Here is a 22,303-nt window from a genome sequence, read left to right on the forward strand (position 1 = left end):
CGTGTTGCACGCGTGTTGCACGCGTGTTGCACGCGTGTTGCACGCGTGTTGCACGCACACGCGTGTTGCACGCGTGTTGCACGCGTGTTGTCCGACACCGCGGTGGCGAGATGTCCTGGGTTTGATCCTGGGCCCTGGCCATGTCTGTTGTGTAATTGGAGTCCCGCGTGTTCTCCGTCTCTCCCCGTGGTGGTCGCGTGGATTGGCCCTCCGGGATCCTCCTCTGGTTATACCCCCCCACCTCCACATTTAGAATCAACACGCGTCCATGTTAGTTGGCTGCGACTACAAATGATGACCAAGAGTAATGACGACGACGGCGGCACGCCACTTCGCTGCGTGGCCAGGTCGCCTCTGAACAAGAGCTCACAGCCCAGGCGACTTTGCCGGCGACATAAACAACATCGTTCACTTTTAGTCCGGGCAGCGTCATTGGCAAGTGATTAAGAACCGAAGAAGAAGAGCCCAACACGCGCAGCTAAACGTTTCAAGCCACAACAAAAGCAGCGCCTGCAAAGCACGCGGACTTTGTGCATTATTCAACAACCATGCGCAGTTCCTGAAGAACTGTATTGCGTTTCGCTTGTTGAGGTCGCCATCAACATAGACTTTGAGTCAATGTGACCGCGTTGCAGCAGCAGCAGCAGCGATGAGACGGAGAGAGACAAACTGTGGACCGGATTCAGTCTCACTGGCTTGCGGCGGTCTTCTTCCAGCAGTGGATTGTTGATTGCTCACGACTGACAATGACGTTTACTTGATTGACTCGCCTGCGCACACCCCCTCCCCAAGGCCCCCCTCCTAAGTGCCCCCCCCCCCCCCGCGGGGATGTTAAAGCGAAGTCCAGCTGCAGCAGCAGCTACAGCAGCCAGGGTCCGTTTGGGCGTTGTTTCAGATGCTGTGGGGGCAAGGGTCGGCTGGGCGCGGTCGCGACGTGCGTGACTGTGGTCGTGTTGACGAGTGAGTGAGTGCGTGCGTGAGGGAGTGTGGGATTCTGAGTGTGGGAGTGGGGAGCGTTAGTGTAGTGGTTAGCGCGCCGCGCTACCAACCTGGTCAACTGGGTTCAATTCCCGCTCACGACCAACACCAGTAACGAATATGCATATCGGTCCTGGGCCTCCCCTAGGTCGACTCAGCCTGAAGTGAGTAGCTGGTGTGATGTTTGAGCGTTTTTGCCACTCAGGAGATCAAGGCGGCCTAGCGTGGTGCTGGCCATCCATAGCTGCTCGCAAACAGCACTTGCCCAAACAGTCTGTTACGGCTGTACGGGGGATATTTTTCGTTTTGTCTTTGTGCGTGTGTTTACATTCGCCTTAATGAGTCGACCCCTCGCTCTCTCTCTCCCGCCTCCTCGACCCCTTCATCCGCGACACAACAGAGAGGGAGAGGGGAGAGTGGGACTCATTCAAAGGGAGATATGGAGTCACATCGCTCTCAAGACGAGACAACTCACCCCCGTCATCATCTCCAACCTGTCATCATCGTTATCATAGGTCATGGTCAATTCACTGCTGGATGAAGGCCTCCATCCCTCACTCCGTGGTGGTGGTTTGGCCATATCTCACCACACTGATTAGTGAGTGTGGTAGAATTGTATTTGTGTCGACACCGCGTGATCCATTCACTCTAAACCACCAGGATGATGAAGATGGGTTATTATCGTTATTATCGTTATTATCGTTATTATCGTTATTATCGTTATTATCGGTATTATCGGTATTATCGTTATTATCGTTATTATCGTTACTATCGTTATTATCGTTATTATCGTTACTATCGTTATTATCGTTACTATCGTTATTATCGTTATTATCGTTATTATCGTTACTATCGGTATTATCGTTATTATCGTTATTATCGTTACTATCGGTATTATCGTTATTATCGTTATTATCGTTACTATCGGTATTATCGTTATTATCGTTATTATCGTTACTATCGGTATTATCGTTATTATCGTTCAAATGTTTGTCGCTCGCCACTGATGTTAGCCGCGGCCGGGAATCGAACTTGGGAAGTGGAGTTCATCGTGCAGAGTGCTCACCGCTGCGCCGCCGCTTAACCAAACTTAGCTGCTCCATCCCTACTGTCATGGCTCTGCTCCCCAACATTTCGCCTGCCCCTCCTCCTATGCCGCTCCTTCTCTCTCCTTTCCTCGGTCCTCTGCCTCTGCTCCCTTGTCTCCGTGCTCTTTGCTGCTTTCCCCGCACAGCCAATCTTCTCCGCCTCCCTGGGCTTTCTGCAACTCCGCGACCTGCGGGCATCACCTCTTCCATGAGTGTCGCATTGCGGTGGCGATGATTGGGGAACGCTAGGAGCAGGAGGAGGAAAATAAGTGACATCCCTGTCCGACTTTTCTCACCACCTTAAATAAACAAACAGGTCAACAACAACAAGTCAACAAAACAAACTAAAAGTAGCCGCCCGTCTCTCTCCCTGTGGCAGCAGCGCGTCAGCTGACTCTCCGCATGCTCGCATCGCTCACGGAGGGTGGTGGTGGGGGAGGGCAGCGGGGGGAGGGGGGAGGATCGTTGGCAGCTGCCACCGAGAGGATTCGCAGAAGGGCCCCGATGCGTGTGAGAGGGCCCCCAGTGAATGGGTGCCCGAGTGGCCCAATCCAGGGCGCCTGCTTCAGAGCCCCCGTGTCAGGGTCCGGGATTATGGGGCTCCCCATCCCCTGATCCCTACCTCGGGAACCCTCCCAGTAACCCCCCCCCCGCCACTTCCATCTCGTAACCCGCCATCAAAGGCCCCCCCATCTTAAAAGGTGAAGTCCAGGGGGGTGGGTGGCCGCCACCACCCCTACCGCTCCACCCGAAACACCCATCCCATCCATGGACCCCAGCCTGCCAGGTGTTTCCTCTCCCCCCCCGCCCTCCTCTTGGGGGTCGTGGTTGTTGTGAATGGAGGGGTGGGGGAGGTGAGGGGGTGGGGTGGGGCGGGTGGGGGTGGGGGAGTGGGGTGGGTGCTGGTTTGAGCGCACACCTGTGTGGGTACCTGCGGGGTCGTGCCAAGGCAGCGAACAAAAGGAATCTCGTGGCCGTGATGAATGCAGCCGGGCCACCTCGCTCCCTCCCATCCATTTGTTCATCCGCGGCGGCGGCGGCGGCCTTGGAAGGGCGCGGGGCTCGGAGCGGTGCCCCCCGGTGCGTGGACACAGCAGGCCGGGAGCGAGCGGCGCTCTCTTCTCGCCAACAACAAACGGAGGAAATTGCTTGAGCTTAAGGAGGAGGGATTTCTTAAATAATAAAATTAAATTACAATAATGTTTGGTTTGTTTGACAAGTGATTGAGGGTTTTACAAATGAGTGGGGTTTCGAGGCTTTTGAAGACCACGTCGGGCTGTGTGTGCGCGTGTGTGCGCGCTACGAACCTGCCAACCTGATTTCGATTCCGGTTCAGATATTCGCCACTGAATGTTTGCCGTGGCCCCGAGTTGAACTCTGACGGGCGGGTTCGCAGCTCGATGTCCTAACCGCTGTGCCACCGCTCGCTCGCACACGTGTACATACCTCGCTGCTCCCCCGACAGACATACACATAAACCCCCCACACACACACGCACACACGCATTTTCATCCTCCCACACATACACGCGCATTCACACGCACACATGTGCTGACACACACGCGCTCTCACACACACGCGTATTTAACACACACACGTGCTCACACACACACACACGTGCTCACACACACACACACGTGCTCACACACACACACGCATATTAACACACACACACGTGCTCTCACACACACACGTGCTCACACACACACGTGCTCACATATACACACACGTGCTCACACACACACACGTGCTCACACACACACGTGCTCACACACACACGTGCTCACACATACACACACGTGCTCACACACACACACGTGCTCACACACACACACGTGCTCACACACACACACACGTGCTCACACACACACACGTGCTCACACACACACACGTGCTCACACACACACACGTGTGCACTCAGGGATATGAAGTGACAGCTGCAGCAAATGCGCAAGCTCCATCGATGCTGATGTGATGATATTCAACCGCCATGGAGGGTGGGGTCTGAGGGGAGGGGCTGTGGGGGTGCGAGGGGGGTTACCCCCCCCCAGCTCTCGTCTGATTAACCGATTAATGGGTTCGGGAGTTTTCTCGTCGCCCCTCCCGTGGGAATGTGCGAACAGTGTCGGGGTGAATGTTCATCCGTGTTCACTAGTGTTAATCAGTGTTCATATGTGTCCATCTGTGTCCACTAGTGTTCATTAGTGTCCACTAGTGTTCATCAGTGTCCACTAGTGTTCATCAGTGTTCATATGTGTCCATCAGTGTTCATCAGTGTTCATTAGTGTTAATTAGTGTTCATCGGTGTCCACTAGTGTTCATCAGTGTTCATATGTGTCCACTAGTGTTCATCATTGTTCATTAGTGTTCATCGGTGTTCATCCGTATCCATTAGTGTGCATTAGTGTTCATTAGTGTTCATTAGTGTCCATTAATGTTCATCTGTGTCCACTAGTGTTCATCCGTGTTCATCGGTGCCCACTAGTGTTCATCTGTGTCCACTAGTGTTCATCCGTGTTCATCAGTGTTCATCTGTGTCCACTAGTGTTCATCCGTGTTCATCGGTGTCCATTAGTGTTCATCTGTGTCCACTAGTGTTCATCCGTGTTCATCTGTGTCCACTAGTGTTCATCCGTGTTCATCGGTGTCCATTAGTGTTCATCTGTGTCCACTAGTGTTCATCTGTGTCCACTAGTGTTCATCTGTGTCCATTCGTGTTCATCGGTGTTTATTAGTGCTCATCCGTGTTCATCGGTATCCATTCGTGTTCATTGGTATCCATTCGTGTTCATTAGTGTTCATCTGTGTTTATTAGTGTTCATCTGTGTTTATTCGTGTTCATCTGTGTCCATTCGTGTTCATCGGTGTTCATTAGTGTTCATCTGTATCCATTAGTGTTCATCCGTGTTCATCCGTGTTCATGCGTTACTCCCGACGCTTGCGAGCCCCCTGCACTGCTGCAAGTCTCTGTGGCTTCAAAGGGGAGTGGTGGGCGTAGTGGTTAGCGCACTGCACTACGAGCCTGGCTACCCGAGTCCGATTCTCGTTCACGGCCAACACCACTGACGATTATCTGAACCGATCCTGGGTATCTCCTAGGTCGACTCAGTCTCAAATGAGTACCTGGTGCGGCGTGTCAACATCGCCACTCGGGATACAACTTCGGCCACCCACCCCCTCGTGTGCCGTGCCGTCCTTCGCAGGTGCTGCTACTCGCTAACAGCTCTTGACCCAACAGTCTACTTCGAAACAAAGCTATACAGGGGATCTTTGTATGTACCTGTGCAATGCGATTGTCATGCCATTCATTAGACACGGGCACAAGTTTGAAAAGTTAAGCTGCACCTCGTGTCGACAGCCGAAATGGAAATATATTTGACAATTTTAAATCCGGATAAAAACAAGACAGCACACAACAATAACATCAGCAACAACAACTACAATATGTATGCGTTAGCGATAGTTTTTTTTTTGCTGAAATGAAATGTAAACCAAAAACGGTTTAACTCATTGTTTAGTGCAGTAAATGTGTGATGCAGACACTGTGCAGTGGATGTGGTATAAGTGTAGACTGTGTACTCTGTGGCTTTAAGTGTGTCCACGTGTCACACCGCGTGTGTCCTGTGTGTGTGTACACCTGTCACACCGCGTGTGTCATGTGTGTGTGTACACCTGTCACACCGCGTGTGTCCTGTGTGTTTGTACACGTGTCACCACACAAAGTCACACCGCGTATGGCCTGTGTGTGTGTACACGTGTCACACCGCGTGTGGCCTGCGTGTGTGTTCACGTGTCTCACCGCGTGTAGCCTGCGTGTGTGTACACGTGTCACACCGCGTGTGTCCTGCGTGTGTGTACACGTGTCACCGCACGAAGTCCTCACCGCGTGTGCATTGTTTTTCACCCAACTAAACGAGATGCTCCCATCTCGAGAGAGTAAACAGGTGAAATACAATATTTTAATCCGTGAGAAATCAATCGACTAATAACGCTGGCAGAAAACGGGAGAGGAGTGTTCGGTTTGTATTCTCGTTGTTAATTATGCTTATGCATCACTGCCAGCGCAGTCACACAACACACTCATGAAGATTATTATTATAATGTAAGGTCGTGTGTGCGGCAGTTGTTACACGAGACCAGGTTGAAGCCATGGCACAGACGGACAGAGAGAGAGAGAGGAGAGATGAAGAGATTCTGGTAGGCGGGGAGACGCCAGCCCCTAAATCTTGGTGCCGCCTCTGCGGCGAGACCCCGTGGCCTCTCCTCGGCACGGGGCGTCTGTCTGCTCGCGGTGCCACGCGTGGACGAGCCATTAAAATAAAATCTGGAGAGCCCAAAAGTTTTCATGGAAACAAAGCCCAAATAAAGGAGACGGTGGAGGGCTGGGGTAGCAGACAGGGGGCTTCACCCCACACACAACACTGAGGTCAAATAACCCCCCACCCCCTCCCCACCCACCGGGGTCAAGTTGTCAGTGCCAGGCGCGGAGAGTGCAGACCGCCTCAACCCCCACCACCACGATCCTCCCCCATCGTGCCGCCATGCCGCTCGCCATCCCGCTCACAATCCCACTCACCGTCCCCCTCACCATCCCACTCACCATCCCACTCACCATCCCACTCACCATCCCTCTCACCATCCCACTCACCATCCCACTCACCATCCCACTCACCATCCCACTCACCACTCCACTCACCACCCCACTCACCACCCCTCCCTAAATCCATCTCGGCATCTCTCCCTCTCACCCCCCTCCCATCTTCCCCCATCATTCTCATGTTTCCTATCACCTCTTTCCTATTCCCCCCCCCTCCCTCCACCATCCCTCCCACCCCAGCTCCCCCCAACCTCTCACCATCCCTCGGAGCCAGACTCCACACTGGCAGGAATGTTCACGGATGATTCACGGCTGAGTGAGAGAGAGAGAGAAAGTTAACTTTCTCTCTCTCTCTCACTCCCAGTTGTTTTCCTTTCCCATTATTCAGCCTCACAGTTTATGTCAAAATAAATAAGTAACGCCTCCCGCTGCGAGAGAAATCTGAGCTCCGCTTTTATTTCCACCGTTGTCTTCTAACTGCTGCTGATTACAGACAGCACCATGTCCTTGTTTAAGGCTGGGTTGACGTAGGGGAGGTCCATGGCCGGTTGAGCTGTTTGCGCTGTGCCCGAACCACTGCACTGCCAGCCCCACTGTGGACACACACAGACGAAGATGGGTGGCCAATACCACTCCTGGCCGCCTTTGTATCCCTCGTAGCGATGTTTACACATCACACGAGCTACTCATCGGAAGCTGGGTCACTGGTGTCGGCCGTGAGCGGGAATCGAAATGGGGTCTGGCGGGTTCGCAGCGCGCTAACCGCTACCCCCCCCACTTGCACACACACACACTCACTCCCGTGCCAACTCGAAACAATGCAGGGCGCCTTCCTTGCCAATGTTTACACGAGTCGAGTGTCTCTCCCCCCCAGCCCTGTGCGCGCTGGTTTCGCTGGTCCACCACCCGCACGCGTTCCTCGTGGGGGCTCCGCTCCTCCCTCGCACCGAAATATTTCGCCCGGGCCTCGCCCGAAGCCCCGCAGAGTCAGAGCCGCGTGGAGCCAGCGGCACCAATAGACGACATCTCGGCCGCCGGGACATCCTCGCCACTTCCATGATGATGCGCCTGCGTCTGACTCCGAACACTGCCGTTGTCTCTCTGCTACCAATCTCCCGACGGATCTTTGTCTCTCTGCGTCTTCAGTATCTTTGTCCCCACAGCCTGTCTGTTTGTCTTCCCGTTTCCATCCCAGTGTTTCTGTCACATGTGCCCGTTTCATTCTGTGCGTGCGAGTGCGTCTGTGTCTCTGTGTGTGTGCCGGCTTTCGATGGATGCTCGCGAATTGCACTTGCCCCAGCAGTCTTAGTGGGGATATTTGACTTTGTGTGGAGCGGTAGGTTAGCGGTACGAGTTCGATTCCCACTCACGACCAATAACGAATATTTGTACCGGTCCTGAACCTCCCCTAGGTCGACTCGGCCTTAAATGAGTACCTGGTGCGATGTGTAACCATCGCCACAAGGTAGACAAAGACGGACGGGCGCGGTGCTGACCGCCAACCTTATCGATCTGGAGCTTCCCAGCGACCATTCCGTTCTTCTCGCGCTAGCGGCCACTGGCGGCCGTGAACCTGGCGTGAGGGCTGCAGGGAGTCGGGCAGCAGCAGCGGCAGCCCTTGGAGCCACAGACCGCCCCGAACAACGAGGGCGAGCGATCTAAACACGGCCCGTCACGAACAACGAGGGCGAGCGATCTAAACACGGCCCGTCACGAACAACGAGGGCGAGCGATATAAACACGGCCCGTCACGGCGGAAGGCGGCGACCAAACGGCTGCAGGAACCAATGCGACCCACGTTGTGCATAGCTGGGGGAGCGCACTGCCCCCGCCCCCCATCCTCTCAAGGTGCACCCTCCCCCCCATAACCCCCTTCACCCTCCCCCATCACCCCCTTCACCCTCCCCCCAATCACCCCCTTCACCCCCCCCCCCATCACCCCCCTTCACTCTCCCCCATCAGCCCCCATGACCCTCCCCCATCAACCTCCCCCATCACCGTTCCCCCATCACCGTTCCCCCGGCCCCGGGGCCCCCAGACCGGCGGCGCCCCCAGTGCCTCGTCCCAGCGCTCCCTCCACTAACACGGGGGGGGGGGGTCGTGTCGACATCGCTTCATCAACTCGCGTCTTGAGTCAATCGTTGTGCGTTTTCTCATCAACGCGCTCCTCTCGCCCGTGTGCGTCCTCTCCTCTTGCAGCGCTCGCGTTCCGCTTGCCTTGATGGTTCTGCCTTAGCTGCCAGTAAGTGCTCTGCTATGCACTTATTGAACAGGTTCTTCTTCTTATTATTCTTCTCATGTGCCGCTATCGATGATCAAAGTTAATTTCCCAGAAGCACCTCCACTCAGCTCTCATCGCCCCAAGGTCCCACACTCTTTAGAACGACAGAACGGCTTTTTGTGTTTAGTTTGTTGTCCTGCCCCGCACGTCCGGGTTGGGCACGGTCGGCTACGTACGGTGCGAAAGAAGTTCAACATACGTACATACACGATGACCACATCACCACCGACTGAGATTGGCAAAGGATTGAACTGCAATGACCGTGTTCTCGCTCGAGCCCCATTCGGGCGCTCCCGCGTGCCGCCACCCCCCACGTGGTCGCCACTTGGGGGTCTCAGGGTCGTGGACACGGGAGGGGCGGCGGTGGAAGGGGGGGGGGGACGTGGTGGGGAGGCGTGCAGGGTCGCCCTGCTGATATTCGTTATTGGCGGGTTGCTGTGCGCACGTGAAGTTGGACCTTTGGACCAAGGCCCCGGCACTCACTGCGCGTGCCGCACCCCCCCCACCTGCACCCCCCCCACCTGCACCATCCCCCCCACCTGCACTCTACCCCTCCCCCCCCACCGCACCCACATTGACCACCCAACTTGACCGTTGCACCTCCGCCTTTGTGTATTTTGCACCTGACTACAAGCGACCGAGGTGTGTTTGTTGGACTTCTCTCGCACCGTACGCAGCCAACCGAGATACATCGGAGATGAAGCGGCCTCGCGGTGCCTTTCATCTTATACGGGGGGGAGGGGGGTCCTACCCAAGCACCTTACTCGGTTAATTCATTGATTTATTGCAGTATTTCGCCTGGATAATCCCTTGAGACAAAAGGACGTCTCGTTTGCACGCCTGTCCCGGGCCACCACCTGCCACCAAATCTCGCCATATTTTGAAAGCAAATGTAGAGGTTGCGTCTTATATTCTGGTAGGCGTGTGTGTACCTGTGTGTGTGTGTACCTGTGTGTGTGTATGTGTGTGTGTACCTGTGTGTGTGTACCTGTATGTGTGTGTGTGTGTACCTGTGTGTACCTGTGTGTGTGTGTGTGTACCTGTGTGTGTGCGTATCTGTGTATGTACCTGTCTGTGTGTACTTGTATGTGTGTCTGTGTGTACTTGTCTGTGTCTGTGTGTAACTGTGGGTGTGTCTGCGGTAGATGTAGCGGTTAGCGCACTGCGCTGCGAACCCGGCGACCCGAGTTCGATTCCTGCTCACGACCAACACCAGTGACCATTATCTGGACCGGTTCTGGACCTTCCCTAGGTCGACTCAGCCTAAAATTAGTAACTAGTGTGGCGTGTAAACATTGTGACTCGGGAGACAAAGGCGGCCGGGCGTGGTGCTGGCTACCCACGCCCTCGTGTGCCGTTCCGGCCTTCACAGGTGCTCACTAAAAGCACTTGCCCCAACAGTCTGTTAAGGCTTTACGGGGGATCTTTGTCTTTGTTTGTGTCTGTCTGTGTGCGAGCAGAATTTACTTTTATTGGTGCCCTGCTCGCAAACTGTACTTACCCCAAACAATCCGTTAATGCTTGACGGGTGATCTTTATCTTTGTTGCGGAATCGTGTAACTTCATTGACAACGGGCACACACGTCCGGAACGCGTCTTACTTTTCGGGACGTCTTATAACCCGGGTCGTGCATGCTGGTCCTTGATGTCCAACGCTCGTTAAAGTCATTCTGTGCCGGACAAAATGCTCCCCATGTGTGTTTAAGCCTCGATTCCTGCGATCTAATTGACGGAAGTTGCCTTCTGCCCCCGCCGAGAACAACCTCGGTGAGAGCGGGTCTCGTCGTCCCACTCCTCTCGCCTAACGCCGACCCAGGGGTTGCCGCAGCCACCAAGCCTCAGCCCCAGCCGTGCCACTGACCCGAACCCTACGCTCACCCCCAGCACCCTGCCAGCTTCTATCTTATTCCTTACGTCGTTTAAACTAAAACATTTTATTAGTTTGCCAGGTAAGGCCCACTACGGAGCTATATAGCTCTCTTTCAGAAGTGACCTGCCCACAAATGATAGCTCAACAAAGTTGCTTATCATGTGGAAATGTATAGCAGCCAAATATTCTAAAAGAATGTTTTTAAATGTGGAGGGGAAAAACTGGAGGAACTCAAAATAAACAGGCGTCAGGGTCGGGATGGATTCCACGACCTCATGCATAGCAGGCGAGGTAGTTAACATCTCCTAGCCACCGCGGTGATGATGAGAGAGAGAGACACGCAACTCAAAAAATACAGCAGGCATCAGGGTTGGGATCGAACCCACGACATCCTGCATAGCAGGCGAGGTAGTTAACATCTCCTAGCCACCGTGGTGATGATGAGAGAGAGAGACACGTAAACTCTAAATATACAGCAGGCATCAGGGTCGGGATCGAACCCACGACCTCCTGCATAGCAGGCGAGGTAGTTAACATCTCCTAGCCACCGCGGTGCCCGCTTGGCTTTACGCGACAACACGAACATAGGCTGGTGCCCACCCTCCCACCTCCAGCTACCCCCCCCCACCCCATTCATCGACCCCCCCCCCCCGTCCTGGGATAATTGGCATCGCCCGTTAATTCTATTTAGCGCCGCCTGCTAATTTGTAGGCATTGTCGGCCTGCAGAGCGATGTGCCCGGTGGTGGTGGTTAATTGCAATTAGGAGGAGCTCCGCGGGAGTGGCAGTGCGTGTGTGGTTGCGTGGAGCGGAGTGAGATGCCCAAGGGAAGAGGGGAGGGGGAGGGAGGACTGGGGGAAGGCATGGTGATTGCAGTTCAATCCTTTGCCAATCTCAGTCGGTGGTGATGTGGTCATCGTGTATGTACGTATGTTGAACTGCTTTCGCACCGTGTGTAGCCAACCGTGCAAATCGGAAGTGCGGGGGAAGGCCAACAAACTAAACACAAAAAGTGCATAATATAACGTGGCATATAAGCAGGTGCGAGCGTGGTGGTGGTGGTGCCGTGCTCTGGTAGCCTGTCAAGAGCGCCTCCGGGGAGATGCAGCTACAAGAGCAGCAGTGGCACGAGAGGACACGACGGAGGGGCCCTGCAATGAAGAGTCGTTCGCTCCACGTTCCTTCGCCCGATGTTGTTCACCACGTGCGCACCGTGGCGTGTCCGTGTGAGTGGGTGAGCGAGCGAGTGGGTGAGCGAGCGAGTGGGTGAGCGAGTATCTCGGGGGAGTGCTGGTGCGGCAGTTGGCGCGCTGCGCTACCAATCCGGCGACGCGCACTCGATTCTCGTTCACGGACAACACCGGTAACGATTGTCTGCACCAATCCTGTGACTCCACTAGATTGACTCAGCCTCAATTGAGCGCTTGGTGCGGTGTGTATAGAACATGAGCACTACGGAGACAAATCTGTCTGGGCGTAGTGCTGACCACTCACCCCCTCGTATGCCGTGCCGGCCTTCGTAGGTTCCACTCGCTAACTGCAGCACTGGCCCCAACAGTCTGTTATGGCTACGCATGGGGGGGGGGGATCTTTGCTGTTGGGTGCGCATCTGTCGACCCTCCACGGCGTGTGGGTGACGTCGCAATGCGGTTGCTCGCAGTCGCCGTCCACGTTGGCGAGGTTGAGGGTGAAGCCAGGAGGGAGGTCGCTGGTGCGGTTGCGAGGGTGAGGCCGCCAGGCCGCACCGTCGGCCTGGCCGTGAGGGCCTCGTGACCACTCGAGGCCCCGCTGGGACTCGGCGGGGAGTATTCCCGGCGCTCGCAGCTCTCGCACTTGTTTACTCGGTGCTCTCATTACACGAGCTTGCTGCTGCAAGTCATGTGCTGTTTTCCCAGCGGAGGGCTCATTTAATTGTCGAGCCGAGACTGTGGCAAGCGAGCGAGCCGCTGAAGGAACGTGAGAATTAATCGTTGGATTAATGACTGGAGATGGAAATGAAGAACCGGTACCCGGGGCTTCACGTGCTGGGAGATTTTTCAGGGACAAGAAATGTAGTGAAACGTCGGGCATCACAACAGTGGAAATGAAGCAGTGTCTTCCAGCACGAGTGTGTGTGTGTGTGCGTGAATATCTCGTGGTTGGTGATGTGGACCCTATTGCAATGAGTTAGATTCCCAGCCGTGGCTAACATCTGTGGGGAGTGATATCTGAACCAGTCCTGGGCCTTTACTCGGCCGAGCCTGCCTTGGTGTGGTGAGTAAAGCATCAGCATTGGGGAGACAAAGGCAGCCAGGCATGGTGTTGACCACACCACCCCCTCGCGCTTTGTTCGAGTCTGAACGGGTTCTCTAGCTCTGTCAGTGTTGATGCTCTACAGGGAGGCGGGGGGGGGATCTTGAGGCTCGCGTGTGTGTGGAAAGTAAGCGGGGCCCGGGCAGGGCGCGTCACGGCCAGACGGGACGTTGGCCGACGGTCCAAAAACAACAATAACAATAATAGTGGATTGGCCGCCAAGCGGTGGAGCGACGCGTCCGAGTGGGTGTCTGTCCACCTGGGCGAGGTGGGGCGATGGTGAAATCTCCACGTGGCAGCCAGGCGCCGTGTGAGACGGCAGCGGCGGCTTGGGGAGGCCTTCATCCAGCAGTGGATTGACCGTGGCACTTGCTGCCGATGATGATTGATATGGGATCACCTCTGACTTGGACTCTGCATGCACGATTCTTCATTGCAATGTTCCCGTCGGGCGGAGACGTCGTGTTTATTTTGATTCATGACGCTTTTTTCCATGTCGAGTAATTGCGGTGATTTCTGCGGCGATGCGCGGGCGGAGTAATTTGGGCTCCGCTCTCGCCGCACTCCGCTCCTTGGGTCGTCGTGAACGCCGCCGCAGCAGCAGCAGCAGCAGCAGAGGCTGTCGTGTTTACGTTTCATCGCAGTGAGAATGATGGAACCCGATTGCTGCCCCGCCGTGTGACGTGGTTGTTTTTGCGCTGGTTTCCATTCGCTCCGCCGCTGTGCAGCGCTTTGTTATTTCCGTTTTGCGATCGTCGTGTTGATGAGACTCCTCTACCCCCGCCCTCACACATGCTTTGAGTTTCAAACGAAATCAATCCGACGCGCTTGCGTTTTCCACGTGGGCCAGGCCGCCGTTATGAGAGAAGCGTTTCCGCGTGGCTCAGCGTGAGCCAAGCGATGGGGAGATGTGTAGACACCGCGAGGCCCCACCCCCCTTGGCCCACGCGCTCGCACGGCACCACGGTGGAGTTTCTCATCTCGGTGGTGATGCGTTCAGTTCTGTGCGTGTGTGTTAACCAACTGGCGGCAGTGCCAGTTGGTTAACACGCACTGCGGTACAAACCCGGCAACCCGAGTTTGATTCCCGTTCACGGCCAACATCGGTGACAAGTTTCTGATCCGGTCCTGGCCCTCACCTTGGTCGACTCAGCCTCAAATGAGTAACTTGGTGCGGTGTGTAAACATCGCCACTGGGGAGACAAAGGCTGCCGGGCGTGGTGCTGCCCTCCCAGCCACTCGTGTGCAGTGCTGGCCTTAATAGGTGCTCGCTAACAGTGCTTGCCCCAACAGTCTGTGAAGGCTATACGGGGGATCTTTGTTTGTTGGTGTTGTAGGCAACTGGCTCATTCTGGTCATCAGCCGTTCTTGCTTCATACACTCACCCTGACACCCCGCGGGCCACTGCGAGTGCGGCCGTGAGATGGTGGCTGTGAGGTTGGGCCCATGTGTAGGTCGACCACCATGCACGCCCGGGTGTCAGAGGTGGCTGCGTGGTGCGCAGTAGAATCGAATGTTCTCCCGCAGCTCTGTGTCGCTGCGTCTATGCTCCCCACCTTCCTTCACCAGCCCACACCGACCAGAGCACATGTATGATGATATTGCCACGTGTGACCATGCGCTCCATTCTCTCCCTTCCCACACCCCCCCCCCACCTCCAGGAAGCTGCTCGTTTGAGAATGACCTCGCCACCTGCGGCTACTCCCAGGACCAAGATGACGACTTTGATTGGCTGCAGACCGGGGGTCACGACCTCACCGTGGAGGCGGGGCTGCCCTCAGGTGAGCTACGGGCGCGGGATTGCGCGCAGCCGCGTCGGCAGCGTGGGTGGCTGGGAGGACGCGAACGCGACGTTGGGCACGGTTAGGGAAGCGCTGTCCCGTCGCACGGCGGGAGCGCGACAGGCGCGTTGCGTAGGCTGCACGCCTTTGAAAACGCCGGCCACCCGCTGTGTTGCTGTTTACTTCCCCACGCCGTTGCGGCACGCGCTTGCGCTTCGTACGCAAGGAGCGCCGGCGCAAGAGACGCTCGACCGCCCGTCGGGTGCGCAGGAGCGAGCGTTCGCTGATCAATGGAAAGGGGGGATGATGGCCGAGACAGCCGGAGGAGGCAACGCGCCGAGAGGATGTGGCAAAGCGGAGTCCAGTCGTATTGTTGCATCGCGCTCGATGGCAACGGCCTGGGAGCGTCCTACATCCAGCAGTGGATTGATCATGGCTGACAGTGAAATGGGCATGGCTGCTGCCCATGGCTGGTTGGCGAGCTGGCGGGTGGTGGTGTTCGCTGCCAGCGTGCGGCTGGCAGAGTTGACCGCGCACAGCCGGGCCCTCCTCCCCGTCTCTCCGCGTCATCACCGTTCGTTACGCTCCCAGCCCCACCACCACTAGCGGTGGTGGGGCTTGGAGAGTCTTAATTTGTCACAACAGGAGACGGATTTCTCCTCCATGACCCCTTCGCCAAAGGGAACCGCCCGTGCAAGCGGATATCACAGAGCTTCCTCTGAGACCCCTTCTTCAAGTGACCTCCGACCCACACACTGTAGAGCGCAGCACTTGCAGGAACCACCCGTGCTGCCATGTGAGTGTAAGGTCTGTCACGTGACAGTCAAGCCGACATTGTAATTATCAGAGCTGTTATGTCGTTGTCACGTTCTGACCCGCCCCTACTAGACATCTGTCAAAAATGAGCTTTACAGCTCATCGGATTTCTCCAGTAGAAATACAGAATCTGATTCTGAATTTAGGGGGAAAGTGCTGCTTATCAAGGGGGACAAGGGTCCCCCAGACCACCCCTCCCCCCACCCTCCCTATAGATGTGCTACAATAAATCTGACGATTGTTATCGCTCTGCCCTCTTGCTCGGCACACTCTGGCGCGTGCATGCTCGCTTGCTCGCTCGTTCACACACACACAGAGTCGCGCGCGTGCGTGCGTGCGGAGCGATTCACCGCCCTGTTTGTTTGCTCAGCTCGCTCAACTTGAAATCCGCAAATGAATTTGAGGTTTCCAAATATTCCCCTTCTATTTCGGAGCAAATGTTAGGCCGTGCGAGCGTGTGAACACAGCGCACGCCCACAGCGGCCCGAGTTTGCGCTGTGAGACCCCCCCCCCCCGGGTCTCCCTTGGGGAGGAGATGGCACTAATAGCCGCGCCCGTTTGACCAGGCGGGATGTGCCATGCCAACGTCTTGTGATGTTGTGGCCTCGACGTGCACCGAGCCTGGCACAAGCGCCGTCCTGATGTCGCCGTTGTTGTTCTGGTCGCTGTGTGTATGTGCGCCTGTGTGTTTGAGCGAGTGACAACATGAAAACAGGACCATGCCACGCACTCACCACCAACCCACTCACCAGCAACCCGCTCACCCCTCACCACCAACTGCTCGCCACCCAACTGCTCACCACCTACTCACCACGGAGCCACTTGCCACCTGCTATTTGCCACCCACCTGCTCACCACCTGCTCACCACCCACCCACCCTCTCAACGCCTACCATCAATCCACTCACCATCCACCATCCACCCGTCCACCACTCACCTGCCACCCAGTCGCCACCCACTGCCCACCTGCTCACCACCCACCCACCCTCTCCACTCACCACCCACCCACCTGCCACCCACTCGGGTTCCACCTGAATTATTTACGAGTTCGCTTGCACCGCGCCCAGCACTGTGCCCATGTTTGCTGTGGCTACTGCACACAAAGCACCCACACACACACACAGGTATACACCCAGGCAGTACACATACAGATAGGTACACACACAGACATGCATAGCTACACACAGACACAAAAAACAAAGACAAAGATCCCCTGTATAGCCTGAACAGACTGTTGGGGCAAGTGCTGATAGCGAGAACCTATGAAGGCCAGCATTGTACATGAGGAGGTGGTTGGCCAGCACCACGCCCGGTCGGCTTTGTCTCGCTAGTGGCGATGTTTACACACCTCACCAGGTACTTATTTGAGGCCGAGTCGACCTAGGGGAGGCACAGGACCGGTTCAGATAATCGTCACTGGTGTTGGCCATGAGCGGGAATCGAACTCGCGTCGCCGGGTTCGTAGTCTAGCGTGCTAACCGCTACACTACCACTCCCCTACAGACACACACACATATGTACACACACATAGGTAAACACACATAGGTAAACACACATAGGTAAACACACATAGGTACACACACATAGGTAAACACACATAGGTACACACACATAGGTACACACACATAGGTAAACACACATAGGTAAACACACATAGGTAAACACACATAGGTACACACACATAGGTAAACACACATAGGTACACACACATAGGTACACACACATAGGTAAACACACATAGGTAAACACACATAGGTAAACACACATAGGTAAACACACATAGGTAAACACACATAGGTAAACACACATAGGTAAACACACATAGGTAAACACACATAGGTAAACACACATAGGTAAACACACATAGGTAAACACACATAGGTAAACACACATATGTACACACACATAGGTAAACACACATAGGTAAACACACATAGGTAAACACACATAGGTAAACACACATATGTACACACACATAGGTAAACACACATAGGTACACACACATAGGTACACACACATAGGTAAACACACATAGGTAAACACACATAGGTAAACACACATAGGTAAACACACATATGTACACACACATAGGTAAACACACATAGGTAAACACACATAGGTAAACACACATAGGTACACACACATAGGTAAACACACATATGTACACACACATAGGTAAACACACATAGGTAAACACACATAGGTACACACACATAGGTAAACACACATAGGTACACACACATAGGTAAACACACATAGGTAAACACACATAGGTAAACACACATAGGTACACACACATAGGTACACACACATAGGTACACACACATAGGTAAACACACATAGGTAAACACACATAGGTAAACACACATAGGTAAACACACATATGTACACACACATAGGTAAACACACATAGGTAAACACACATAGGTAAACACACATAGGTACACACACATAGGTAAACACACATATGTACACACACATAGGTAAACACACATAGGTAAACACACATAGGTACACACACATAGGTAAACACACATAGGTACACACACATAGGTAAACACACATAGGTAAACACACATAGGTAAACACACATAGGTACACACACATAGGTACACACACATAGGTACACACACATAGGTACACACACATAGGTACACACACATAGGTAAACACACATAGGTACACACACATAGGTACACACACATATGTACACACACATAGGTACACACACATAGGTACACACACATAGGTAAACACACATAGGTAAACACACATAGGTAAACACACATAGGTACACACACATAGGTAAACACACATAGGTAAACACACATAGGTACACACACATAGGTACACACACATAGGTACACACACATAGGTACACACACATAGGTACACACACATAGGTAAACACACATAGGTACACACACATAGGTAAACACACATAGGTAAACACACATAGGTACACACACATAGGTACACACACATAGGTACACACACATAGGTAAACACACATAGGTAAACACACATAGGTACACACACATAGGTACACACACATAGGTACACACACATAGGTACACACACATAGGTAAACACACATAGGTAAACACACATAGGTACACACACATAGGTACACACACATAGGTAAACACACATAGGTACACACACATAGGTACACACACATAGGTAAACACACATAGGTACACACACATAGGTAAACACACATATGTACACACACATAGGTAAACACACATAGGTACACACACATAGGTAAACACACATATGTACACACACATAGGTAAACACACATAGGTACACACACATAGGTAAACACACATAGGTAAACACACATAGGTAAACACACATATGTACACACACATAGGTAAACACACATATGTACACACACATAGGTAAACACACATAGGTACACACACATAGGTAAACACACATAGGTAAACACACATAGGTACACACACATAGGTACACACACATAGGTAAACACACATAGGTAAACACACATATGTACACACACATAGGTACACACACATAGGTACACACACATAGGTACACACACATAGGTACACACACATAGGTAAACACACATAGGTAAACACACATAGGTAAACACACATAGGTACACACACATAGGTACACACACATAGGTACACACACATAGGTACACACACATAGGTACACACACATAGGTAAACACACATAGGTACACACACATAGGTACACACACATAGGTAAACACACATAGGTACACACACATAGGTACACACACATAGGTAAACACACATAGGTAAACACACATAGGTACACACACATAGGTACACACACATAGGTAAACACACATAGGTACACACACATAGGTACACACACATAGGTACACACACATAGGTAAACACACATAGGTACACACACATAGGTACACACACATAGGTAAACACACATAGGTACACACACATAGGTACACACACATAGGTAAACACACATAGGTAAACACACATAGGTACACACACATAGGTACACACACATAGGTACACACACATAGGTACACACACATAGGTACACACACATAGGTACACACACATAGGTACACACACATAGGTAAACACACATAGGTAAACACACATAGGTACACACACATAGGTACACACACATAGGTACACACACATATGTACACACACATAGGTACACACACATAGGTACACACACATAGGTACACACACATATGTACACACACATAGGTAAACACACATAGGTACACACACATAGGTACACACACATAGGTACACACACATAGGTACACACACATAGGTAAACACACATAGGTAAACACACATAGGTAAACACACATAGGTAAACACACATAGGTAAACACACATAGGTACACACACATAGGTAAACACACATATGTACACACACATAGGTACACACACATAGGTACACACACATAGGTACACACACATAGGTAAACACACATATGTACACACACATAGGTACACACACATAGGTAAACACACATAGGTACACACACATAGGTACACACACATAGGTAAACACACATAGGTAAACACACATAGGTACACACACATAGGTAAACACACATAGGTAAACACACATAGGTACACACACATAGGTAAACACACATAGGTAAACACACATAGGTACACACACATAGGTAAACACACATAGGTAAACACACATAGGTAAACACACATAGGTAAACACACATAGGTAAACACACATAGGTAAACACACATAGGTAAACACATATAGGTAAACACACATAGGTAAACACATATAGGTAAACACACATAGGTAAACACACATAGGTACACACACATAGGTAAACACACATAGGTAAACACACATAGGTAAACACACATAGGTAAACACACATAGGTAAACACACATAGGTAAACACACATAGGTAAACACACATAGGTACACACACATAGGTACACACACATAGGTACACACACATAGGTACACACACATAGGTAAACACACATAGGTACACACACATAGGTAAACACACATAGGTAAACACACATAGGTAAACACACATAGGTACACACACATAGGTACACACACATAGGTACACACACATAGGTAAACACACATAGGTAAACACACATAGGTACACACACATAGGTACACACACATATGTACACACACATAGGTACACACACATAGGTAAACACACATAGGTACACACACATAGGTACACACACATAGGTACACACACATAGGTAAACACACATAGGTAAACACACATAGGTACACACACATAGGTACACACACATAGGTAAACACACATAGGTAAACACACATAGGTACACACACATAGGTAAACACACATAGGTAAACACACATAGGTACACACACATAGGTAAACACACATAGGTAAACACACATAGGTAAACACACATAGGTAAACACACATAGGTAAACACACATAGGTAAACACACATAGGTACACACACATAGGTACACACACATAGGTAAACACACATAGGTACACACACATAGGTAAACACACATAGGTAAACACACATAGGTACACACACATAGGTACACACACATAGGTAAACACACATAGGTAAACACACATAGGTAAACACACATAGGTAAACACACATAGGTAAACACACATAGGTACACACACATAGGTACACACACATAGGTAAACACACATAGGTAAACACACATAGGTAAACACACATAGGTACACACACATAGGTAAACACACATAGGTACACACACATAGGTAAACACACATAGGTAAACACACATAGGTACACACACATAGGTAAACACACATAGGTACACACACATAGGTACACACACATAGGTAAACACACATAGGTACACACACATAGGTAAACACACATAGGTACACACACATAGGTAAACACACATAGGTAAACACACATAGGTACACACACATAGGTACACACACATAGGTAAACACACATAGGTACACACACATAGGTACACACACATAGGTACACACACATAGGTACACACACATAGGTAAACACACATAGGTAAACACACATATGTACACACACATAGGTACACACACATAGGTAAACACACATAGGTAAAAACACATATGTACACACACATAGGTACACACACATAGGTAAACACACATATGTACACACACATAGGTACACACACATAGGTAAACACACATATGTACACACACATAGGTAAACACACATAGGTACACACACATAGGTAAACACACATATGTACACACACATAGGTAAACACACATATGTACACACACATAGGTAAACACACATAGGTAAACACACATAGGTACACACACATAGGTACACACACATAGGTAAACACACATAGGTACACACACATAGGTACACACACATAGGTAAACACACATAGGTAAACACACATAGGTACACACACATAGGTAAACACACATATGTACACACACATAGGTAAACACACATAGGTACACACACATAGGTAAACACACATAGGTAAACACACATAGGTAAACACACATAGGTACACACACATAGGTAAACACACATAGGTAAACACACATAGGTACACACACATAGGT

At 51.9% G+C, this 22,303-nt stretch overlaps 1 protein-coding gene across 9 annotated transcripts in view; it reads left to right on the plus strand.

Moving 5' to 3' along the window:
- Positions 1-22,303, plus strand: part of LOC144935909 (receptor-type tyrosine-protein phosphatase kappa-like) — a 151,094-nt gene that overhangs the window by 14,853 nt on the left and 113,938 nt on the right. For all 9 annotated transcript variants that reach the window (XM_078862774.1, XM_078862776.1, XM_078862780.1 and 6 more), the window contains exon 2: positions 14,768-14,887. In XM_078862774.1, coding sequence (XP_078718900.1) covers positions 14,768-14,887 — 120 coding nt within the window. The remainder of the gene's footprint in view (positions 1-14,767; positions 14,888-22,303) is intronic.

Source organism: Lampetra fluviatilis, chromosome 14 (assembly GCF_964198595.1).
Source record: "Lampetra fluviatilis chromosome 14, kcLamFluv1.1, whole genome shotgun sequence".
In the NCBI taxonomy this organism is placed as follows: Eukaryota; Metazoa; Chordata; class Hyperoartia; order Petromyzontiformes; family Petromyzontidae; genus Lampetra; species Lampetra fluviatilis.